This window comes from Lepisma saccharinum, chromosome 3, assembly GCF_977018435.1.
Source record: "Lepisma saccharinum chromosome 3, izLepSacc3.1, whole genome shotgun sequence".
Taxonomy (NCBI): domain Eukaryota; kingdom Metazoa; phylum Arthropoda; class Insecta; order Zygentoma; family Lepismatidae; genus Lepisma; species Lepisma saccharinum.
The window spans coordinates 58,400,785-58,426,402 of NC_139231.1; the positions used below are offsets into that span (position 1 = coordinate 58,400,785).

At 38.4% G+C, this 25,618-nt stretch overlaps 1 protein-coding gene across 1 annotated transcript in view; it reads left to right on the forward strand.

Moving 5' to 3' along the window:
* Positions 1-20,979: 20,979 nt before the first annotated feature.
* LOC145985546 (uncharacterized) overlaps positions 20,980-25,618 on the forward strand; it is a 143,150-nt gene continuing 138,511 nt past the window's right edge. Inside the window, exons 1-2 of the mRNA XM_083119616.1 lie at positions 20,980-20,988; positions 24,484-24,538. Of these exons, the coding sequence (XP_082975742.1) occupies positions 20,980-20,988; positions 24,484-24,538 (64 nt within the window). The remainder of the gene's footprint in view (positions 20,989-24,483; positions 24,539-25,618) is intronic.

Here is a 25,618-nt window from a genome sequence, read left to right on the forward strand (position 1 = left end):
TGAAAAAATCATCAAAAACAGGTTACTTCAATTTACGTCACCATATATAAACACAGCACAACATGGTTTTCTTCCAGGCAGCTCTTGCCTAACAAATATTTCTGTCTTACTTTCGCATGCTGCCAAAGCTATTGATAATAACTCCCAACTTGAAACTATATATTTGGACATTTCGAAAGCCTTTGACAAAATTAATCACAAATTTCTTCTTCATAAATTATCGTCCAGATTTAACATCCATGGCAAATTTCTCTCTTTACTCCAGGACTACCTCCATGAGCGTGAACAACGTGTTGTTCTTTCAGGTACCTCTTCTAACTTTCTTCCCGTTCTGTCTGGAGTTCCCCAGGGGAGTGTCTTAGGGCCGCTCCTATTCCTTCTGTACATGGATGACCTCCCTGAAAAACTGTCCTCCCTCCCTATCAATATACTTTTGTTTGCGGATGACTGCAAACTCTTTAAGGAGATCTCATCGCATCATGACATGATGATTCTTCAAAATGCTCTCACAGAACTAGTTAAATGGTGTCGTCAGTGGAATTTAGAACTAAATCCTCAGAAATGCTCTTTCCTTACTTATTCCCTAAAAAAGAACAAAGTGCTGTCTACTTATTCTATTGAAAACAATCCAATCCAAAACGTCTCCACCCAAAAGGACCTAGGTATTATCATGGACGAAAAACTCACTTTTAATTATCATATTATAGCTACCACTAAAAAAGCCATGCGTCTTCTCGGTCTTCTATACAGATTTAGCGAAATTCAAAACCCATCATCTCTTGCTTTATTCTATAAATCTTTCATCTCGCCCATCCTCGAATACTGTTCCCCAATTTGGGCAATGGCCTCAAAAACCAATCTCACCAGAACAGATTCTGTTCTCAGTTTCTTTCTTGCAATTGTTCGCCATAGAATACCTTCCTTTCGACATGTATCCAAATCAGACACCATGGCTGCTCTGAATATTCACACTCCATCCTTTCGTCGTGATCTAGCTGATATGAAATTTTTATACAAGATAATAAATGGCAAAATCAGAACAGATCTCCTAATCAGTGAATTCACGCTTAGGGTACCCCAAAAGCAAACTCGAAACCTGCAACTCTTCCACAACCCAACCACTAGGCTATCGCTTCTACAACGATCCTTGTTTTACAGGCTCCCAGAAATCTACAACAAACTACCCCTGAATGTAGATATTTTCCATCCAGAACGAAATTTTTGTATATTACTGACAAAGAACATGTAAATCTATCCCATCTTGTTATTGTTTTTATATTTTGTTATTTTTTGTTTCTACTTATGTTTCAGTGTAAAATGGCCAAATAAGACTGTATCTGAAACTCTGAGTAAATAAATAAATAAATGAGAACAAATCACCCTGTTTGTGCTCTTGCCACGTGCAATAATAATAGAAGAAAATCGCCTGGAATAAAGTAATCATCGCTTCGCAAAATAGAAGTTGCTGCAGCAGGATTGATTCAATTTGTTCCTCCAAATTTCGGACTTACTCAGTGGTGCAACCACAGAGGGGGGGGGGGGGCATTGCACCCAACCTTCGACGGAAGTCAATTCTAGGAGGGGCAAACATTGATGGCCAAAGGCACCTGCACAAAGGAGCAATTGCCACCTTCTATTTCAAATTTTATACAAATAAAAATACATTTCGTAAAATTTTCTTCCTCGCTTCGCTTGCAATGTCTGCTTTTCTCAGTTTCGCCAAGTTCAGAGCCGTAGGTAGGGGACGGCGGGATTCGGCCATGGGCGCCAAATAATCTAAATTAAAAAAAAAAAAGTTCTGAAAGAGAGAATGCCTTGGCGCCATGTGATATTATTTGTTCCCTATTAAATCAATATTGTTTTAAATTGCAAAAATTGGATCTAAAAATTTTCTTTCTCGCTTCGCTCGCAATATAATTGTTTTCTGTAATGTGATGTATTTAAATAATATGTTTTGTATATATGTAATGAATAAACTTTGAATACGTACATAATTTAGTGTTAGCATCTTGCATATGTATTTTTCTTATTTTATAATATGTTTTGTATATATGTAATGAATAAACTTTGAATACGTACATAATTTAGTGTTAGCATCTTGCATATGTATTTTTCTTATTTTATGTCGCTCCATGTTGCATATGTGTACAAAAAAAAATATCTTCGGCATGCATTTAACATTCATTTTCTGCCAATCAAAAATACAGTTTGTGTTCTTGTTTTCAATTATTAGCTAATGTAAAATTTCTGGTGTTGAAAAAAATATTTCAAATAGTTTGTTCCAAATAAATGCTTATATAGTCCTTATATTTGAAGCTTAAATTCAATGCACTTCTCTGCCACCTTAAGCACAGACATCTACCTCCCTTTGCGTAATATATGAGGATAATAACGTCTTTGATACTACTACTACTACCACTAGTAATAATAATGCCATTATTAATGTTATTATTATTATTACTATTATTATTATTGGTACGTTTATCCTGGCACTTGCCCCCTCCAGACAAAAATTCGTGGTTGCGCCTCTGGCCTTACTTCCACACTCGCCTTCCATATCATCACGTATGCAACTTTCAAAAACCTTTACACAATCCGAACTCAGTTTCTAAGTATTGGTTCATTGAATATTCAGTGCAAGATAAGATTTATTAGCTTTGAAATTGAAACATCACCCGCGAGAATAATACTTTGAACATCTCGTAGGTAGCCAACACTAATTAACAATTGCACTGTGTTACTTTACTTTATGTGCGTTTGTTGAGAAAATGTGCTGAAAATATAATGTACGACTTACAGGACAGACGTTTCTCCCCTGCACATCCTTTTAATCTTCTCGTCAATCAGTGAGAAGAGCTGTCATGCCCAATGAAGCCCAAAGAAGCTATTCAATATAAAGCATACTTATAAAAGCAAGGAAAAAATTATCAATAATTTTTGTATTATCAATATAATGTGTTGTATAAACGTCTATTATATTATAATTTAAAGATATCGTACAAATATAATACTATTTTACTGGCTTTAATTTATTTTACATGTGCTTTAAAAAGCCTCGTTGGTTCAGTCGGTAAATAATCTGACTGTCACGCTGAAGACGAGGATTCTGTTCCCTGGGTGGTTGGTCTCCAGGGGGATTTTCTCAGCAACGTCCTTGCATGAAAACTGTTTTGAGGTTCTCCAGGGGTCTAAAAAAAATAGTATTTTGGGGCCGGAACGTGATGCTAACACCGCCTTCATAAATGGCCGAGATTGTGAATCATAATCCCTATATTCATTCATGGCATGTTACAACGCGCAGAAGGTAATTTTGATTTTAAAACTTGGTGCATATTTAGTCTCACACCGTGGCCGATCGGTCTAAGACGTCATGCTTTGGGCTCTGGCTACGGAACGCGCAGGTTCGAGTCTCCTATGGGGGAAGCGCAACAACTTTCCTTCTGAGATTTCGGCCTGTGTATGGGACCGGTGGCCACCCACCATTGTGAGGAAATTGGAGAGCTACGAATGAGTAGCGTAATCCGGTCATGGAAACTTACAAAAATGACTGGGGATCGTCGTGCTGACCACACGCCAACTCGTAACAGGTTGGATGATCTCCCGCCTCGGCAGGTGGAAGTGAGGCCTTAGCCTGTATTAGTACACATTTGAATACATGCCGCGAGAATACACATTATGAAATTTGTTTGACTCAACTCAAACATACTGCAGAAACTATTTCCATGTAGATTTAATAGCCGGCATCCGTGGCAGAGTGGTTAGCACATCGCGCTACGACGCCAAGGATCCCAGGTTCGAATCCCGGCCTGGGTATGGATGTTTGTGAGTGTCCATTCATCAATTTCATCATCATGACTCATCCTCATCTTCGCAATTAGCCAAAAGTGGCAGAAAAGTGAAGTAAAATAAACCAAATAAAAAAAACTAGATTTAATATTTCATATTTGTGTTTCTTGATTGAATTGGCGTTTTAAGTCCGCTTTTTGCACAGAAAGGCTAATTGGGACTGGACCTACAGTTTAAAGTTGGATCCTATCCACTATGTACCTACACCGGGTATCGAACCCGGGACCCCTTGACTGCAAGGCGACGGCGCTACCACTAGGCCATCGGGGAAGCCATATTTGTGTTGCTTCACAAGACTTATTTTCTAATTGCGCACTGTATTATTAGTAAAACGCATTTTATGTGTGTGTTGGATATGGTATGAGATTTAATTAGGAAAAGCGATGGATAATGTAATATTTATACAAAGTAAATTAATGTATTATGTTCTTACAACAAATGTAACTATTATAGAATAGGAAGCCAGTGCCGAAATTAGCCGTAAGTTGTTTTTTTTTTAAATTCCTGGCAGTAGTTAATATTGTTACAAACAAAATCTAAAAATTTAGATCCTCAACTCAGGTAGATAAGAGACCAAATTATAATTCTCAGCTTGCATTTACCTCCGATTATTAGAAGTATCAGTCGACCGAAAAGCAATCTCTGACTGTTGGATAATAACTGTGTCGTGTCTAAAATACAGGAAAACGTAACAGCATAATCGTTCCATTATTTTTGTTTTGTATTTGTATTGCTTTTATTTTATTTCAAGTATAATTTACCCCTTGGCTAATCGCACAGATGAAAATGAATGGTGAGTAGATGAAATGGATGATCACAAATCTATGGATGATCACAAACAGTACAGAGTAATACACAGATTGTTGGATTGTTGTTGATCCCTTCGGCACTCGACCCGAACTAGCACTACACTGAGGCTCCGGAAATTCCGCTGTCGTTAATGTCTTCAGCTTTGGACCCCAACTGAAACTAAGCCAAGCGTCAGGTCAATCTTGCAGCAGGTTTTATCACATGTAGATCCAAACGTGCGCGCAGAATATAGTTCCACTAAGACGGGTTCTATTCCGACACAACTGCATACTTGCAAGAAAACAGTTATTTAATTTGTAAAATACAGACAAAATAATACATCCATTAGCAGGTATGGACTTAATTGGTTGCAATCACTGTGCAGACGAACTTACAACCGCAGATTCGCCAACTCGAATCTGTATTGCATTGAAGAGACACTGAAACTTTGGAGCGAGTCGAGCGAGACTGAATGCGTTGCAGAGCGCTTGGAATCGGTGATACTCAGGGGGTGCTCGTTCGGCGGCGCAGATCGTATGCGCAGTTGTCCGTGGATGCATGACGTCATCATCGAAACGTTCGGCACGGAAAAGGTTGGTTCCTTATGCAAATATTGAGATATTTGACAACGAATATCTTCTAAAATATAGTAGCAGAGAAAAAGTTACAACTTTTACTGTTAAGATTCATCCTTTCTAATCAATTTATCACAAAGTTGATTCAAATGTGTAAAATAGTTTTCAAGAAATCGTGTTACGAAGGAACCCCTGTTTTGTTCTCTCTAGGCTTCCAATGTAAGGGAGTTTTAACTTAAGCGCCTTGGATTTCTTTTTGCTCTATGTTTTGAAATAAGATTATTTTGTTCTTGTCAACTGAAATTATGCCTAAATGCTATGGAAAGCTGTGAAAACTATTATCAGAAAACTAACGGAATAAATCTAAAATATTACAGCTGGACTGATATAAAAAAATGCGGTATTGCCCATTTTTGTGAAAAAGGCATTGTGCGAGATCTAAAGCAGAACTTTTTTAATATTGTATATAAATGTAAGGGTGTAATAAACGTGATTACTTCCCAGGCACGTATCCAAAGGGGGCTCGAGCCCCCCCCCCAAATTTTCGGTTTACTCTAGATAAAATGAGATTTTTTTGTTTCTTGTGGTGTCAAATAAAATAATGTGACGTTAATTTAAGGAGAGAAATAATTATCGAGGCAAGACGGAAAATATTACATAACCCTGTTATTGGTAACAGCTCGTATTCAAGTTGGGAATCTAGGGGCTCAAATCCCCCTTTAGAAAATTTTCAGTTTATGCTAGATAAAATTAGTTTTTGGCTTCTTGAATAATATGGTGATAATTTGAGAGATAAATATCTAGGCAAGGCGGAGAATGTTCTATAAGCCTGTTATTGTTAATAGCGCGTATCCAAGGTAGGGATCAGGTGGCTCGAAGCCCCCCCGCTCCCCAAGGGCATTTTTCAGTTTACACTGATAAAATTAGGTTTTTGACTTCTTGAATACTGTGACGATAATTTAAGGAGAGGAATAATTATCGAGACAAGACGGAGAATGTTCTATAACCCTATTATTGTTAATGGCACATGTCCAAGGTGGGGATCAGGGGTTCGAGCCCTCCCCCCCCCTTTAGGAAATTGTTTTGTTTACACTAGATGAAATTAGGTAGGTTTTTGGCTTCTTGAATAATGTGATAATAATTTGAGATATATAATTATCGACGCTAGACGGAGAATGTTCTATAACCCTGTTATTGTTAATAGTGCGTATCCAAGGTGGGCATCAGGTGTCTCGAGCCCCCTCCCCCAGCAAATTTTTCAGTTTACACGAGATAAAATTAGGTTTTTGTCTTCTTCATTAATGTGACAATAATTTAAGGAGATAATTAATTATCGAGGCAAGACGGAGAATGTTCTATAACCCTGTTATTGTTAATAGTGCGTATCCACGGTGGGCATCAGGTGTCTCGAGCCCCCTCCCCGAGGATTTTTTTCAGTTTACACTAGATAAAATTAGGTTGTTTATAACGGTCAAATATTGAGTGACAAGTAATTAATCTAATTGCCCGTTAGTAGGAATTAATTGCAATTGGTAATATTAATATCCGTCGCGAATACAGGTGTCTAGCGAACTGCCTTAGCCAACACTAGCTTGCTCAACCACCGTTTTTCGCCCAGATTCGGATTTACATGCATTTTTATGGGAATAGCAAGAAAAATGCAACTTCTAAACCAATGGACCGAATTGGATGAGATTTTAACCAGCGGAAGACCACATCATGAAAGTACTGATTCCAAGATTTGAGCCTAATCGGAGCAGAACTACGGGAGTTATGAATTATTAAAGATTCATCGCTGTATTGAGTGGGAGACGGAACCCTACGGAGTTGGCCGCTCTGAACGTGTCGAATACAATAGAGGAAGAGTTAGCCTAATCTCTGCGCGAGGGGCTGCTACCAGAGGTTAAGGACCGGAGTGAGCATTGACCAGGATAGGAGGACAACGGTCAAAGCACCAGAAACAATAAACAAGCACCTAAACATAGAGGGTAGAGCGTCACATCGTTCAAATCTGGAATAAAAGAGATGATTTGGAATAGCGAGACACAGTTTTGCCACAGTTTTGCCTAGAATCGCCACCGGAGTGTGAGCTAAGCGCAACCAAGCTGTGAGCCGCAATCAGACTCGTGGTCTGGATTTGTTTTCCTCGAGTGAGTGTTTCAGAGCCATGGAGTAGAGCAGAATAGAACCAGGGGGTCGTCTTCCCCCTCGCCGTCAACGCATCCGTGCATGTACGTGCAGTTATGTGAGAATAACGCCAGACACGTCCACCTGTGTCAATCGTCCGAAACAACGTCCTAAGTAGTAAAAGTTAATAACATTTGATATCCATGTGAAACCGCGAATGGCTCATCGCGTATGTTCGTCTCATCGCCCAAGTCACGTATCTGTACTTACGAGTGACCGCGAAGAACTGACCTATTATTGCGCAAGTTGTCGTATGGAGTCGACAGTGTACGTGTACCGTTCTGGACGTCCCTGCGAAGTGAACGAGTGAAGCCAGGATCTGATGATGCCAGATGGAGCTGCCGACTGATCCACTTTCGCCAACCAGAATAACCGCGAGGTGCAACAATGGAGTGTGGAGGCCTTCCAAAACTGTAGGACCACTTTCACCCAACCCAGGTCAGAGGGAATGCAGCGAAGGTAAGATCCAACCATGTGCGTGTGTGAGAGAGATGACGCCTATCTACCGCGAATCTGCGTAAATCAAATCATTGCATAACTTAAATCAGTGCTATGGCAACCCCAGACATCGGTATTCCGGCGGAGTAATCAAATGTTAAAGATGAGAGTTTATGTTAATAGCAAACAATAGTTCATTGAAATATATTTATACCTTCAGAAAAGATAGAAGGGGTTCGCACAAGGAACAATTATTCACTTTATACTTAAAATCCTAAACGATGAATTGTAATAGGCAATGTAGCCAAGACATAGCAAGAGTATGGTCAAAGTAGTAATTAAACTAACCTTTGTAATTGTCATATTGTCGCCATATGCCATGGAATGAGAGTATGAATGTGAGATCGAGTGAAAGAGGGCAAGATGTACTGTCTATTTATATGTGCTTTAATATATGTGTATATTCAGAAACACCGTAGTATTATGTAACGTCATTTCAGGTATTTAAAATCATATCCTCCTAGGTTTATTCTCGGTAACTCCGACTGTTAGGCACTTATCCTGACCGTGTTATATTTCATGTAATGTTTAATTCGCCCAGCAGATGAGGCGAGCGATTCTTCGTTGTTGCGTTGCTAAGCTCAGCTCCGTTGAGTTAGTTGAGTTAATTAGTTAGTTATTAAATTAGCAGCCCGTGACATGTTGTCTTCTTGAACAATGTGACGATAATTTTAGGAGAGAAATACTTATCAAGGCTAGATGAGGATGTTCTATAACCCTGCTGTTGATAATATTGCACGTAAACTTTTCTTACGCTTTCGGTGTTGTCGTAGCGAACTTGAGCTCTATGTAGAGACTTGTCAGCATTTGCAAGCTGCACAACAAAGGTAGCGCCACACGTAGGGCGATTCGGATTCATTGTAATGTTTTAATCTCTGGAAAGTGCGAGGGGGAACGTTCTTGAATAAGAGAAGGAGTCGAACTACTGGCAATATTTACGACTCGTTTTATCTACGGAACGTTCTAGAATATAATGAGGATATTAATACGCGGCTTCAATTTCCCGGTTGATCTGTACAACAGAATAGGTGGAGACTTCAGAGGTAAGTGTGGCAATTCATACAGTCGATTAGTGATCAGTCAGTGTCCATTGGTTGCTTTATAAGTTCTAGTGATTCGAAAATGAAATGGACTAAATACCGTAAAGTAACGAAGTCTACTACTAGTTCCAGTTCGGTCCCAAAGCAAAAGACATTGACGACAGCGGAACTTCGAATAGTGTTACGAGTAGTTCGGGTCGAAAGACGAAGAGATCGAAGGTCTCTCTCTCTCTCTAAAGTGAATATTTCGGCAGTATCGGGCTAAGCATTGGAGCGATTTATTAGAGAAGAAATAAGCTTCACAGATCAACTGAAAATCAAAGTTTTGAGTGATGATTTGGTTGTGCCAGGACCAAATTTTGTGTATGCAGTCCGAGAATTTCATGGCTAAAAAAAATACTTTTGTTTAAGGCTACTGGGTTCGACACACACTCAACAGATAATTTTGAACACTTGCGAGTGCTTAGGCCTGAATATGAACAATTTGGTGGGTTTCATCTTTTATAAGAGCTGCAAACATGGGAGGACAAGACACATTAGTGGTGTTCAGGCTCGAATGAGAGAGAAATATTCGTGAACTGTCTGCATCCAGTTCCCAGCACCCAGTTTGAATCTCGCGTTGTCGAGTGGATTGTGCATTCCGTGCATGTGTAACACCTTCGTAAAAATACTTCTGGTACATAGATGTTTTGATGCCTGATGAGAAGAAATGGACAAACACACATACTGAGATGGTTCCTGCACACAATGTTAATGCATGGAAACAGGGAGTTGAGTGGTAGAAAATGTCCCGATTTCGCGTTCTGATTAAAATGACAGCCTTAAACAGTGGCGACGATTTAGGAGATAGTTGCTCCCCATTCTTTTGCCTCCACACTATCACACTATGGCCTCTTAATGCTTGTCTCCTTGTCCACCCCCCACCTCCACATTTTGGAACCCAATTGCCACCACTGACCTTAAACATACAATTGTGATACCTCTTTAAAAAATGGTGTTCAGCCTCCCCCCGAAAGGAATCCCTGGATACGTGCCTGCTGCTTCCCGTAAAATATCACTCCACTCTCCACGTTTCTCTTCTGTCTTTTCTTTGGCGCCGTCAATATCTTCAACACGTTTTTCTTTTTTATATATATATATTTGTCACATATTTGTTTTAATTAGTATTCTGCTCGTTCCGCCACCTGAATGCAGCAGCTAGGGCTCAAAGGACAGTGCAGTTACACCGGAAGAAGGCTCGGAAATGGCAGGCTTCAGAAGTTAACTCATCCAAATTAAATGTGCTCTCTCTAAATTTAAATCATAGTTCACAAGTAATTTGATTAAAAGTTTTAAAAGTATCTGTTTTATTTAATAGTGTATTGATTGGTGCATTCTTCTTCAGCATAGCTATAGGCTACACTACACTACAGGGGGGAAGGCAGGAACGCCCCCCCCCCCTATTCTCGTTCGACAATATCTCTCTCTCTCTCTCTTATCTGCCCCCAGTAAAACGACAAAAATAAATAAATGAATGAATGCTCTTTTAGCCAAAATATGCATTTTTGTGTCGTATGTAACGGAAGAAGAAACATGATTGCCCCGGGAAAATATGATTTACCCCTCCATCTTTACTATTGCGCCGTCACTAGCTACAACATATTTTGATTTCTATTGTTCCCACATATTTATTTTAATTTTAGTATTGTGAATCATATTCCACTGTGTTACCTCACTTAGCCCCCCCCCCCACACGTACGATATCAGTTGTAAGTTTTAGACTAAGCTTGCCAAATGTTCACTTATATCCTTGTATTCTTGAGCCATTTTAAAAAAATCATTTCGCCCCTTCTTCTATTTCATAGCAATGATTTCCCACTGGAAGCCCCTTTGCAGATCGAGATCCGGGGCTATAGCCTTCCCAAGCCACCGTTCCCTCCAAATACTCTCTTGGCTTCATGAAAGAAAAATATATGTATTTCTACGAAATATTAATTTGACTTGGCAGTTTCTTTTTTCGAACAGGAATAAGTTTTAAATTTTAATAGCTTATAAATTTACACTAGCAATTTTGAGTAAACTTTTTGCGTAACCCCAAAAGTACATTTAGAGACTATAAGGTCAACTCTCAACATTTCAGATATATTAATAATTTTCATCAGAACGTCTTGTATAATTATTTGTTACTTCAATAACCTCCTCGCAAATGTTTCTCACATATTAAAACATATATGCCATTTTCTGTTTATTTCCTTGTAATGCTGCTCCGTGGCGAAGTGGTTAGCACAACGCTTTACGATGCCAAGGGCCCTCAGGTTCGAATCGCCGCCCGGGCATGGATCTACTTTCCTTTCTTCAATTTCATCATATCATCACTCATCCTTATCTTTGCGATTAGACATATGTGACAGATAAGCGAAGTAAAATAAAGTAAGTCTATTAATCAATTATTTTTTTAAACTCTTTAATTCTTCTTTAGCATGCAACGTTTTTGTTAAAATTACATTACAATTTGTAAAATGACGAAATTCTAAAGGAGAACACGCAACTTTCTTTGTAGGGCATCGGTCAGAAAGTTTCAGGAATATGGATTTTCAAAATACTTTTTCACACGTACTTTGCCCCCTTTTAGAAGTAGCGCGTTTTCAATTATGTTACTAATCATTAAAAGGATGCCTCAATACCATCTTGGATGATGACAATTAATATTTTCCCCCTCCTAAAAGTAATAATATTCTTTTGCTCTCTGAATCTCCCATATAAATGCTAGGGGCCGTCTTCTTCAGCCGAGCTCACTGCTTCTCCGGTGGTCACCCGTTCGTGCAAGATCGGCAATCTTCGGATGGCTTTACCTAATCTCTATGTACCTTGGGTGATACTAGTGTTGCACATCCCACTATTTTAACCCTATTTTTATTGTAGAGCGGCGAGAATGGCTGAATCTCCTGTTCAGCGCGCGGTTTTACTCGAATGTTATTTTGGGCTTCATCCGAAAGGAAATGCTCTTCAAAGTCAAGCAAGTTGTTTTAAATGCATAATCCTCCTTGTGGCAACAAGATCAAAGTAAAACAGGGCGTGAGGTGATTTGCCGTCAATGTGCACGAATTGTATCACGGGTGTTGAATGATTTGCGGTTTGAGTTTAGCAAGAGGAAACGATTGCTTGTTGTTTGACGACAAAAGAATCTCCGCTGTATTAAAAGATATCGCCGTGAGAAGAAACATGTTTATTATTTGGACGAGACGTCCTTCAACTCGGTGGGGGAAGGGGGAATAAAACATGGAAGGATACAACCGTGCAAAACCACCGCCAGGGCTGAAGAAACCGACGATAAAAGGAGAGGGGAAGTGGGAGCCTTATTGTTTCACCCACTGGCGGCAATGAAAGCTTTGTTGAAGGCGCATATTTACTGTTCCGCGCAAAGAAAGGGAAGGCTGATTATCAGCAAGAAATGGACAGACCAAGATTTGAATCCTGGTTTAGTGAAGTAATTCATAAATTGAAACCAGAGTAATAGCGCCAGACCAGGGGCGGCGCCAGAAATTTTCGACCGGGTGGGCAGAAGCTCCATATTGATAGATTAGGGTGGGCAGTATAAATTTAAGAACATATATATATGTGCATGTAAGATGTACAGTATATGTATCCCCCTCTCTCTTACACTCCCGATTTTCTTCTTCCTTATTTTCCCTTTCCTTTTCTTGTTTAACTCTTTATTCTTTTCTAATCTATTCTTGCAACTTGTCCCATTTCGTTTCGCATTGTCTCTGATGGGCACAATTATTTCAACGAAGTGTTTATCCATGCGCAGCCATGCATTCACAGTCACATTCTTTCATGCATGTTAATGTAATGAAATAAATGTAAATTAGCATTAAGCTTCTGTTGCATCACATTTTGCCCTTCGAAAAAAAAAAAAGTACAGCACATACTTGATTTTATGTATTCGGCGACAGTGATAGAAAGTGCGATGGTAGACAATCGTGAAGTTTCTCGTAATTTAAATGCATGTTCCTGAGCATAATATTTTCATCGTATGAGTTTTTGACTGAAAGAGTTCTCTTACTCTTTGGGGGTCACTTTTCTTAGCTTACAAGGTTTGTACAACTGAAAATCTATCTGAATGTTTGCAGTAGAGGCGATTGGGTTCCAACATTTGAGGGGCAAGCGCAATATACTTTATTTTGGTAGAAAAGGCTTAGCATAAAGAGGTCATAGTGCGGGGGCAAAAAATGACAAAATGTGGGAAGGGGATACACTTCCCCTCCTGCTCTCCCTAATCGCCGCCACTGAATGTTTCGATTAAAATGAACGTCTTATTAGGAATTATTTAAAACACAGACGGAAAACCAATTCTTTGTTCATTGTCCATGAAGTATTCCTAGGCTAATGAAAGGCTATTTTGACAAAATATCACTCATAAGTAATAAACAAGTAAGATTGAAAAATCTGTTCAGAATTGAAGAGATTATTAGCTAAGTTGATATTCGTTTTCTGAACTAAGCCAGAATAAAACTTTAATTTAAATTAAAACGAGAGGTGCATATTATTACATAAGATGAATTATATTAAATGAAGTTATAATTAGGAACAATATGACGAAAATTCCCCTCCAATAATCTTTCCTTATATATATGGGTTAAAAAGAATTGTTTATTATATTTTTGTTTTTATGTTTAACTAGAAATACTGAAAATAATACATAGGAAAGTCATGTAGATTTTATAAATGTTGATATTGTTAGGCAGGCAATAATAGTTTGTATAATTAGTATATTTCCTATAGATAGAGGATGTTTCATTTGTAACAATGTTACTCATGCGGGAGAAGCAATACATGTATGGTTACATGAATATATTTTTTGAGGTAACAAAATTATTTAGGACACAAGGAATTAATCGAAGTTGATCACCGTACCAGGAATAATTCATCAATTTTTCATAGATGACTTGGATTGTATAGCATGACCATTTCGAACACACTAGAATGTCAACCTCTGTCTTGTGTATAGCATACCCTGCAAACTTTATTCTTGCAGTTCAACGAGTCCCTGGTGCCTGGAACCACAGCCGAAGAAATAATTTATGGGGATTTGTATTTTGAGTGTCCACGTGTGTTTGTTTTCGCTCCTTCGTCACTTTCATCTTATCACCATTGAACCTTTTCGTCGTCATTATCCAAATTAGCAGAAAAATGACTTAAATTAGGACAAATCATCCACAACTTACTCTTCCAAAAATGTAGATTCATTAGTACATACCACTTCGAAAGTTGAGGTGGTAGTTTCTACTAATGAAACACATTGCACAGTGTTCATTAGTAGATCAAGGCAGCTATTTCCGTGAACAGTGACGTTGTTTTCCAAAAGTCTCAAATATTTGTCTCAGGCAATACACTTTCTTAAAATGGACGCATCTTCTGCGGTGGTAAAATGCTATGTTGATATAATGACATAAAATGTTGCGAGTTCTTTCTGTATATTTTTTCTCCAATGGCATATTGCTGTCGCATTATAATGAAGAGACCCCCCCCTCCTCTGGTGGAAGCACATTGCATGCTGGTTCGGACTACACGTTAAACTGTAGGTTTAGTCCCGATTAGCCAATCTGAGCATAAAAGTGGGCTTAAAAACAAACTCACAAAAACGTCTTCTGGATACTTCGTGACATAACTTTTTTCTTTACTTCAGCTGCATATACACATTCTGTCGACATTTTCGTCTGATTCATGTGGCAAAATTTATGTTTGGAATGAAGATTTCTAAATATGATAAGTCACTCGTTAGCAATTGAATAATTCTGTAGCTTTTTCCATACATAACTGGTTTATCAAAATTTATTCAGTTCGGTATTGTGTGATTATTGTGATTGTTTCTTATTAGTAGAACGAATATAAAGTTGACATTTCACATAGCCTACCATATTGGTATTTGAAGATGACAGGTATATAAAAATTGTAATGAAATAAAGAAAGGGATACTTCTGGAATTTCAATGCGGAGCTAATTAAAACTATACTACACGCGTAGAATACTTAAACCCGAAGGTTTATGACTGCAGCAACACAAGCCTTCCATCTGTCCCTATCCGGAGCAAGATCAATCAAATTTTTCCCATCCTTACTGATTTCCTTTAGGTCCATCTCAACATTATCCCTCCATCTTCGTCTTGGCCTTCCTACTGGTCTCTTACCATCAGGTTTCCCAACAAGAATCCTGTAAACTATTCTTTCCTCTGCCATTCGTGTCGCATGGCCTTCCAATCTAAGTCTTCTTGATTAAATTATTCGAATAATAATTAAGATGTCAAAATAATTTATTGTGCTGATGGAGGAAGCAACGCTAAGATGTTTTTATTTGTTTATTTGTAGATTATTTTAACCATACCCAGGCCGGGATTTATATACGTATGTGGAGGCCCAGAGCTTACAGCACCAAGACCTCGCTTCCAATCCCCTCTACACAGATTCTGTTAACTTCTCGCCAAGTTACATGGTGTGGTTTGTTATTATATTTTTTACCACATCCGAAGTACCTAATATTTTAATTATGTGGTACTTTTCAAAGCAGTCTTTCCCAGTGAAGGCCCGGAGCTGCAGTCCTCAAGTTCACTCTAAATTCTGATCTAATCTTGATCATACCCTGCATAATTTTATCCTCCTAAGCGTACTAGCTGCTTTTAATCATAGAAGTATTAATTTGATCACAGTTTTTTTTTGTTTCAATACCTCTATTAATTACTTTCACTTTCTAATGACAAAATTAGCTTTTTATGGGTTGATAATATGTGAACATTTCTAGCATAGATAATATTCACAAGTAAAATATACATGTTATGAACACCAGAATACACTTATTTATTGAGTGATTTACATATCCCCAAGCATATGTACGTACTTATTGAATTTGATTGGGTGGGCAATCGGGTGGGCACAGAAATTTTTGGGTGGGCGCTTGCCCACCCGTGCCCACCCCTGTCGCCGTCCCTGCGCCAGACAATGCATCTGATTGTATACATCACCAATAACAAATCATGCTTTTTTGGTGGTATAACTTGAAGTGCGTGTGTCTTACAGTAACGGATGTATTGCGAACGAAGCAACCAAGTTTTTCATAAATGTATTTCTTTCTAAACCAAAAACAATAATTTGTCATTAAATTCAAGAGGGGCCTATTGTTGTTTACTTTTATCTCCTTTTATTTTTCGTTTTGCGTGCTCGAAATATACACACATGCTCTCATGTTTAGATGTTATTTCGCTCTTATATTAAGTAATGACACATTTATTAAATAATATATGTGCAGAAAGTACTTTTAAAATGTTATGTTTCAGGAGACAAAGGGAAACAAAAATACATTCCACTTGACATGCATGCGGGTTTTCATGTGTTGTGCGGTTGGCAATACTGTGGATTTTCTCAGTGTCTGCGATGTAAGCAGCTCGGCGGTTGAGGCAAGACTGGCACGGAAGATTCTGAGCTCAGTTCTCTCGCGGATTGATACATAAAACCTGCTGCAAACTTAGCCTGACGCGCGGCTTAGTAGTAGACTTCGTTACTTTAAGGTATTTAGTCCTTTTCATCTTCGAATCACTAGATCTTATAAAGCCACCAATGGACACTAACTGACTGATCACTAATCGATTGTATGAACTGTCACACTTACCTTTGAACAGTGACGTGCACTGAGGAGTAGCTAGTCTATCAGAGATAGATCAATCAATCTCAAATCTCTAATTATTTTCAAATTTTCATATGCAACACTTTTTTTCACTCGCTTCTCGTCCCTCGGTGCGTTCAGCGGCCTAGCTCGCTCTTTCTCCGCCTCACAGTTCCAGGTAGAAACGAGTTTTCGAAGGGAAAGGGAAGATTTCTGCCTCTACCTCCCTTGCCCCCTGGCCCCCGCTCCAATGGTTGAAAGCCCGTGCTTTCAGGTCCTCCAGTCTATCTCCTATAGGACAGATAGGGGATTGGTTTCCCTTCGATTCCTTTGTAAATGCTCTAAGGAACTCAAGGGAAAATTTTTCTGCAGTACTTCTGTCCTCTGTATTTACACTACTTTTTACACGTTGTACAATATGTATGTATAATATGGGATGTACTTTTATCATTTATGCAATTGGAACGTCTTATGCGCAGACAAAATTTTATGCTTTTTTAAAAAATATGGAATATATAATGATTAAATAACAAATATTTGCTCACGTTCTCTCTTGCTCTCGTTTTAGTAGTGTTTTATTTAAATATACTAATCTCTTGGCCTCCAATAAAAAAATTGATAAGATAAACAATCATAAATACGGATGTACTTATTTGGGCAAGAGAACGCGCGTTCTAATTGTTGTTGTTGTTGGTTTGGTTTATTTTACTTCCCTTTTCTGCCACATTTTGTTATCGCGAAAATGATGATGAGTGATGATATGATAAAACTGATGAAGGGACCTCACAATGAACAATTCAGGCCGGGATTCGTCACGAGCGTGCATTCTTGTTCTTATGTGTTGTACTCTGCCTGCAGTGAATAATGAGAAAATTAGAAATGAAAAATGTATCCCAGAACTGAAAAAGCCAAATGAATATCATTGAAGAAAGTAGAAAAATGGTTTGTTTAAAGTTGTGTTTTATTACCCATTGCTTTTTTCTAGCTGTATAGATTTAATCGGAAAAAGTAGCTAAGAGCTTGGAAAGTCGTGAGGGACAATCATAAACAGAGAATTCTAGGCTCCTGATTTCACAGTGCCCTGCAGATGCACTGGGAGGAAATTATTTGTATTTTCTTCTCTCTTCCATCGCTTTACCTAACTTCTGCCATGACGATGAACGTTGATTAAATAAAATGGCGAAGAGTGGTTGCAAATAAACACTCATGCAAAGGCCAGGACTCGAGCCCGGATCCTTCAGTAACGAGATCGTGAGATGGGAAAATTATGGAAATCAAGCAATGCAAAATTTTTGAAAAAACGTTAATCATATATATAGACGGTATTTCAAAAATGCAATTGAAAATTACTACTCAGGAGAAATGCAGTTTGCTTTACCGATACCCACGTATCCGAATGGTTAGCGCCTTCCTCACATGTTTGTTGTCGGCCGATCTCCGTGGGGGAGTGGAAGTGGTCCCGGATCTGTACCCGATGGAGGCATATAGTGGTTCGTATCCCACATTAAACTATAGGTCTAGTCCCGATTAGCCTTTCTGTGTATAAAGTGGACTTAAAACGTCAAATCAACCAACAGTGGGGGAGTGGTTACCACAGCGCGCTACAACACCAGGAGTTCCTGGTTCGAACCCCTACCTGGACATGGGTGTTCTTTGTGTTTGTCCCTTCATTAATTTTGTCGTATCATCTTCGCGATTAACAAAATGTATAAAAAGCGAATCAAATAAAATTATTCATTGATTGATTGTTTGATTTGGTTTATTTTACTTCGCTTTCCGCCATATTTGGAAAATCGCGAAGACGATATGATAAAATTGATGAAGGGCAAGGGACACACAAAGATCACCCATTGTCAAGCCGAGATTCAAACCCGGCATCTCTGGCTCAGTAGTCAAATCAAATCGTTTTTGATTTTCGAAAGTGGGTGGAAAAGTTATGTGTACAATTTTTTGTAGTCATTCCTAACTTTGCAATTTTTCCTGTATTTGACGTTCTTCTTTTAGGAATACTGGGCCATAAAAGGGGGTGGGGGGTGGATTATGACCCGTTGGGCACGCCACTCATTGCTACCCCAAGTGTCGACGTCACCGCACGTCACTGCCTTTGAATTATCATTAACCGATTCTGTTGTACACATCAACCTGAAAATTGAAGCCGCGTATTTTAACCTCATTATATTCTAGAACGTTCCGCAGATAAACGATTCGTTAATGTTGCCAGTAGTTCGACTCCTTCTCCCTCTCTCACTTTCCAGAGATTAAAAAATTACAATGAATCGCCCTACGTGTGGCGCTACGTTTTCAGCTTCCAAATGCTGACAAGTCTTTACATAGTGATGCGACAACACCGAAAGCTCAAGAAAAGTTTTAATGCAATATTATCAACAACAGGGTTATAGAACATTCTGTGTCTTGCCTCGATAATTATTTCTCTCAAATTATCATCACATTATTCAAGAAGCCATGAACCTAATATTATGTAGCGTAATTTCCTGAAGGGGGTGCTGGAGCCCCCTGAATCCCACCTTGGATACGTGCTTGACTCGATAATTATTTCTCTCCTTAAAAATTATCGTCACATTATTTTATTTCCCACCACAAGAAACCAAAAACCTCATTTTATCTATTGTAAACCGAAAACTTTTGCGGGGGGCTAGAGTCTCCTAAGCTCCCCCTTGGATACGTGCCTGTTGCGAGTGTCCCTTCATCAATTTAAACTAAACATCACTCATCCTGTTCGTCGCGATTAGCTAAAAGTGGAAGAAGACACTAAATAACAAAAACAAATTTATCCTCATCGTGGCGATCAACTGGAGAATCTTAAAAGTAGCGTAAAATTATTAAAGGAAATTCCAGGACATTCAGTAAAAATTCATATCAGAATATGCCCGGACAAGAACTTTCCTACAGGGACAAGATATCACGCATAAACTATGCATTGTTTCGGAATAAGTGTATTCTTCTATCGCGTATTTGATCTCTTGTTGTCAAATTAAATTAACAGCTTTGGTGTATAATATCAAAAGATGCATGAAAACACAGCGTTCCATGTGCCATCTGCTACATTCTACGCATAGCTTTCTTCCGTTCGTGTCCTCTTGGTGACGTCACAAGCTCTAGCCAATAACATGCAAGTCGCTGAGTGGCCCCCTCTGCTTCAGCCCGTTGTCCAAGATCGCCTTGGTGATAAGGGACATAATCAAGAAGAAGAAGAAGAAGCTTCCTCCCGAGAAGAAGCTATGAGAAATTATTGAAGGCACATATATACAACCACCATCTATAGAGGAAATTCTGAATCCCATTGTAAACAAAACAGATTTTCCTCCTATTCAGTTTCGTGCCCGACTAAATACTTCACCTAGAGGCTCAAAAATTCCAAATCATAATGCACAACCTACCCTTACATCTAAACCTAGCATAATTGCAAATCACAGCCCCAACATTAATAAATGGCAAAATCATTCTGTTGGATCAAATTTAACTCCAGTTGCTTTAACGTTTCATCATCCTATTCCACAATCATCAGGGAAGACGATAGAAGTACATAAAAATATCAGAGTGACACCAAAAGGAAAAAGGAAACATCCTAGGAAACCAAGGATACATACTCATTCCAACCCTTCCACAACATCAATTACAGATACTTCTTCTGCTGAATCAGAACCCAAGACCTCTTTAAATATAGCACAAAATGCTTATTCTAATTCTAGCTCCTCAAGGGTACAGCATGCTAATTCAATAGATAAAAACTTAGAACAACCATCCTCTTATCTCCCATCTGAAAATATTCAAGAGGTTTACACCTCATTATTAAAGACAATACCGCTTCTATGGTCTACTCTTGTGCAAATAAAAGAATTACAGCAACAGAAATTTCTTTTACAACATATTAATACCCTATCTACAAACCTGCTGGCCGTTTTACAGAATCTCACCTCACAATAAATCAATTATATAAAAGTTGACTAATATGACATTATTACTTCAATGGAATGTCAATAGTTTCTCTGCACGTAAACCAGATCTACTAAAACTAGTGACGGAAAGACACCCTTTAATACTATGTTTACAAGAAACTAAGGGTCGTCAGCAAGAAATATATAGAATTTCCCATTATCATTGTATAGGACCTCCATACAAAGATACGGAACGGGGAATTGGTATATATGTCCATGAAAAGGTAGCCTACCAGGAAATACAATTACATAAACATAAAAAACTATTCCAGAATTATAAAGTAGAAGCAAGAGCAATCCAAATTTACATAGCAGGATATAAAATTACGATAATCAATGTGTATATTCCTTCCAATTACAATTCTCAAAATATAAAACAAACTGATTTACAAGCTTTAACATTCAACATACCCAGTCCTTATTTAATTGTCGGGGACTTTAATGGGCATCACGATGCTTGGGGTATGCATACAGCAGATAGACTTGGCACTAGTATAGTGGATTGGATGGACGACAACTCTTTCATCGTTTTAAATGATGGATCACCAACACATATACCTCGAAATGGAAGTAATCCAACATCAATTGATTTAATTATAACATCGGACTCATTATTCCCTCAATTTCAGTGGTTCATAGAGGATGAACTCCATGGTAGCGATCATTTTCCCATATATATTCGTGCCCAATTTTTACCAAGCCAACTTTTTCCCCCCGTTCAATTACCAATTCTCCGCTGGAAAACTAACAATGTAAAATGGGAATTATATAAAATATTAATAGATTCCTTTATTTTAAGAAAACATCTTACTTCCTCCCAGCCTATATCTTATTCACTGCTACTTCAATATATTACTAAAGCTTTAGATATACTAACCTCGCGTAAAAATACTCATTGTGAAACAATGTTTCCAAAGATACATTGGTGGACGACAGAATGTGAAGAGGCAAAATCAAATAGAAAAATCAGAGAAAAACAATATGCCTCATGTCCCAATCCTGAAAACCTCATATCATGGAAAAAGTCCGTAGCTCAAGCACGGAAAATATACTTACAAACCAAACGACAAGCATGGATTAACTACTGCAATTCGATAGACATGCAGGAATCATCCCGAAATATTTGGCATAAATTCAATTCTTTACGCAAACCACGTTCTCCTCAAAAAAGACCGATAGATGACAGTTGGCAACATCAATTTCTCTCCCAATTAACTCCACCATCTGTTCACCTACATTATGATAATAACGAGAATCTCCCTTCAAAATTTACAAAAGATTTTCCACCTGTAACCCGAGAGGAATTAACAACAATTCTTAAAAATGTGAAAAACACAGCACCAGGTCTTGATGGTATTCCGTACCAGGCCATAACACATTTACCGAATACCGGAACAGATATTCTTGTTTCACATTACAACAATATATATCAAACCGGCATAGTTCCGTTAGAATGAAAAAATCATGTAGTTGTTCCAATTTTAAAAGCAAACAAATCTCCGGACCATGCATCCTCATACAGACCAATAGTACTAATTTCAGTTTTGGAAAAAATATTTGAGCGCACAATGAAAAATAGACTATCCTGGTTATTAGAACGTGAAAATTTTTTTCATTCCACACAATTTGGATTTCGAACTAATCTTAGTAGTCAAGATGCTATAGCCACTCTAACAGCAGCAATTCAAAATAGTAAAATTACACGTTCCTACTGTTTCAGTTTGTTTATAGATATTGAAAAAGCTTATGATTCTATAAATTTAAATAATCTTTGTCATAAATTAGAGAATCTTCATATACACCCAAAACTTTCAACAATTGTGTGGAATCTATATTCCAACAGGATTATATTCGGGTGGTTCGCCGACAAACTAAGCGATCCTCGTTCCACTTCAATCGGCATACCTCAAGGCTCACCTCTGAGCCCTCTCTTATTTAATATCTATACGAATGAGATACATGCATTACCAATTCTACCATTTCATCCCCTTCAGTATGCAGATGATTTCTGTTTCTATAACATTACAGATGATGCTACTCAAGGTATAATAGCAATGCAGAATTTAATCGCCATCATAAGAGCGTGGTTTTTCAAAGAAGGATTATCCATCAGCGAAACAAAATCAAAAATTATTTGCTTTAATAATAAAAGATTGGATACTTATCCTAACAATATACCACACATTTCTAATATCCCAGTAATAGAAACACATAAATATTTAGGTATACATTTTGACAGGCGATTCACATGGAATACACACATCACGCATTTAATTAATAAAGGTCGTAAAATAATAAATATACTCCGTAGTATCACAACAATTAAATGGGGTGGCCACCCCAAAATCTTACTGCTATTTTATAGGAATTGTTTTCGATCAAACTTTGAGCATGCAGCCTTTAGTTATGGGGGTGCGAAATTAAGTCTTTTAGACAAAATAGACATACTACAGAGAAAAGCTTTGAGGACCTGCTTAGGTCTCATGCAGTCCTGTCCTAATGTCAGTGTATATATGGAAAGCAGAGAAACTAGTTTGACACATAGACGGATCCAATTAACAATAAAATTTCTGCTCAAAACCTGGGAAAATCATACGCACCCATTCAATAAATTATTTGAAATACAAAAACAATGGACAGAAAATAAAGCCATAGATCCTAAACACACATTCTTTTATTTTGTATATTGCCAATACATAGACCTGGAATCACGTGCAAAGTCTTTTACCTTCCAACATCCTTTAATTTATCAATTAGACATACCCTTATATACCCAATGCAATATCCATTTCAGGGATTTAGGAAGACATATCATGTATAAAGAGAAATGGCCAACACACCTAATCATATATACTGATGGATCCAAAGACCGCCTAGGTGTGGGTTGTGCTTATTTCATTCCAGATCAAAATATAAACAAACAATTCCGTTTACCACCTGACACTTCTATTTTCACTGCAGAAAGTTATGCAATATATAAAGCTCTCACATACGCTATCCATAATAATTACACAAAAATTCTCATCATAACAGATGCTTTAAGCGTATTAATGGCGCTGAGTTCCTCATATCCTCAGATTTGTAAACATCCTTTATTCATCATACTTATAATCCAACAAACTCAGTATGCTAATGGAAGAAACATCAACGTCCAGTTTAGTTACGTAAAGGCTCACCAAGTAAACACGGGAAATGAACGTGTGGACACATATGCCAAAGCCGCTCGATCATCGGAAACTACCTCACTTGTGAGACTTCCATACACGGACCTTCTTCCAAGAGTTAAATATAAACTTCAAGATAAATGGAAACAGTGGTGTATAGAACAATTTCAATCCACGGGCAACACATATAAATGGTTTGCAGAACATTCACAAAACAAACCTTGGTACTACCCATATAATTTTCCAAGATCAGTTATTACTTTTATAATACGTCTACGTACAGGTCATGTTCACACGAATGATCATTTATCACGACTACATATTACAACAAAACAAGCCTGCGCATGTGGAGAAGATAATCAAGATGCTACACATCTCTTTTTACAATGTCCCAATTTCGACAGAGAACGAGATAAATTATATAGTGGTTTACGTCGAAATAGAATTCCATTCCCTACATCTCTTACTGCCCTGCTCACGGACCCTACTCCTCCCACCATATGGCTTCTTTATGGATATGCAAGAAGATGTAATTTGACGATCTAACAAACAGTATAAATAAATATCAATAGATTTTTTTTTTCATTTTTGTGAAATATAAGTGAATAGCGAACTAAATATTAAAAAAAAAAGAAAAAAAAAACAACTCAGGAAGATGACTAAAATCGACTACCAGTTGATAGGGTCAGAAAAAGAAGAAGAAGATTCCTCCCGAGACGTCAGGACACGAGGTTGTTCAAGTTTTGTGCGATAAGTGAGACCCATTACGTAAACTCGAATAACAAACCCATAGAACAAACCTCTTGGATCTGTGCCTCAGCTTTCAAGTTTGCAAAGGACTCGCAAAAGTAAGTACAGTCATGACACAGGCCTAAGTTCCAATGTCATATATGGTTTCCAACTTTACGTCGCCTTTCTTCTTATTTAGGATAATCGCTGTCATCCGGATGAATGACAAACATATAATGGGCAAAATTTTGGTAACAGTTCCGTATATCGGAAACACATTTCTTCATATGGTACTAATTTACTATCCTTCGGACACATTTATTTATTTTTACAGAAGAAACTACTTACCGTAATTAGTTCCTGTAGCATTGTCGAACATCAGGAAGGTGTTTTGTGTGATTTGGGAATGTTTCAGAGCTGAAATTCATGTTGTTCGTTGAAAATTAATTCTCCGACGGAGATAGCGTTTGGCGCGTACATCTGCGTATACCATGAAGTTCGTACACCTTCATACACCATCACCTTCATACACCGTCGTGACTATCATGACGTGTCGTGATTGTGTTTTGTTGGTATCCAGTGTTTCGAACTCCCTGCGTTTGCGACGAGAGTTAGAACTGTGGATCGAGGGTTTGGAGAATGACGTGTGGTGGGTGTGTTGTAAAGTTTGTGCCGGGTGTGGACAAACCATTGGCGCTAGCCCCACGAACCATTGGCACGTGGATAGGTTAGTAGGGCCACGCAAAGGTTTCAATAGTTAAAAAGATAGCCCCACGAACCATTGGCGCTAGCCCCACAAACCATTGGCGCGTGGATAGGTTAGTAGGCCACGCAAAGGTTTCAATAGTGAAAAAGATAGCCCCACGAACCATTGGCGCTAGCCCCACGAACCATTGGCGCTAGCCCCACAAACCATTGGCGCGTGGATAGGTTAGTAGGCCACGCAAAGGTTTCAATAGTGAAAAAGATAGCCCCACGAACCATTGGCGCTAGCCCCACAAACCATTGGCGCGTGGATAGGTTAGTAGGCCACGCAAAGGTTTCAATAGTGAAAAAGATAGCCCCACGAACCATTGGCGCTAGCCCCACGAACCATTGGCGCTAGCCCCACGAACCATTGGCGCGTGGATAGGTTAGTAGGCCACGCAAAGGTTTCAATAGTGAAAAAGATAGCCCCACGAACCATTGGCGCTAGCCCC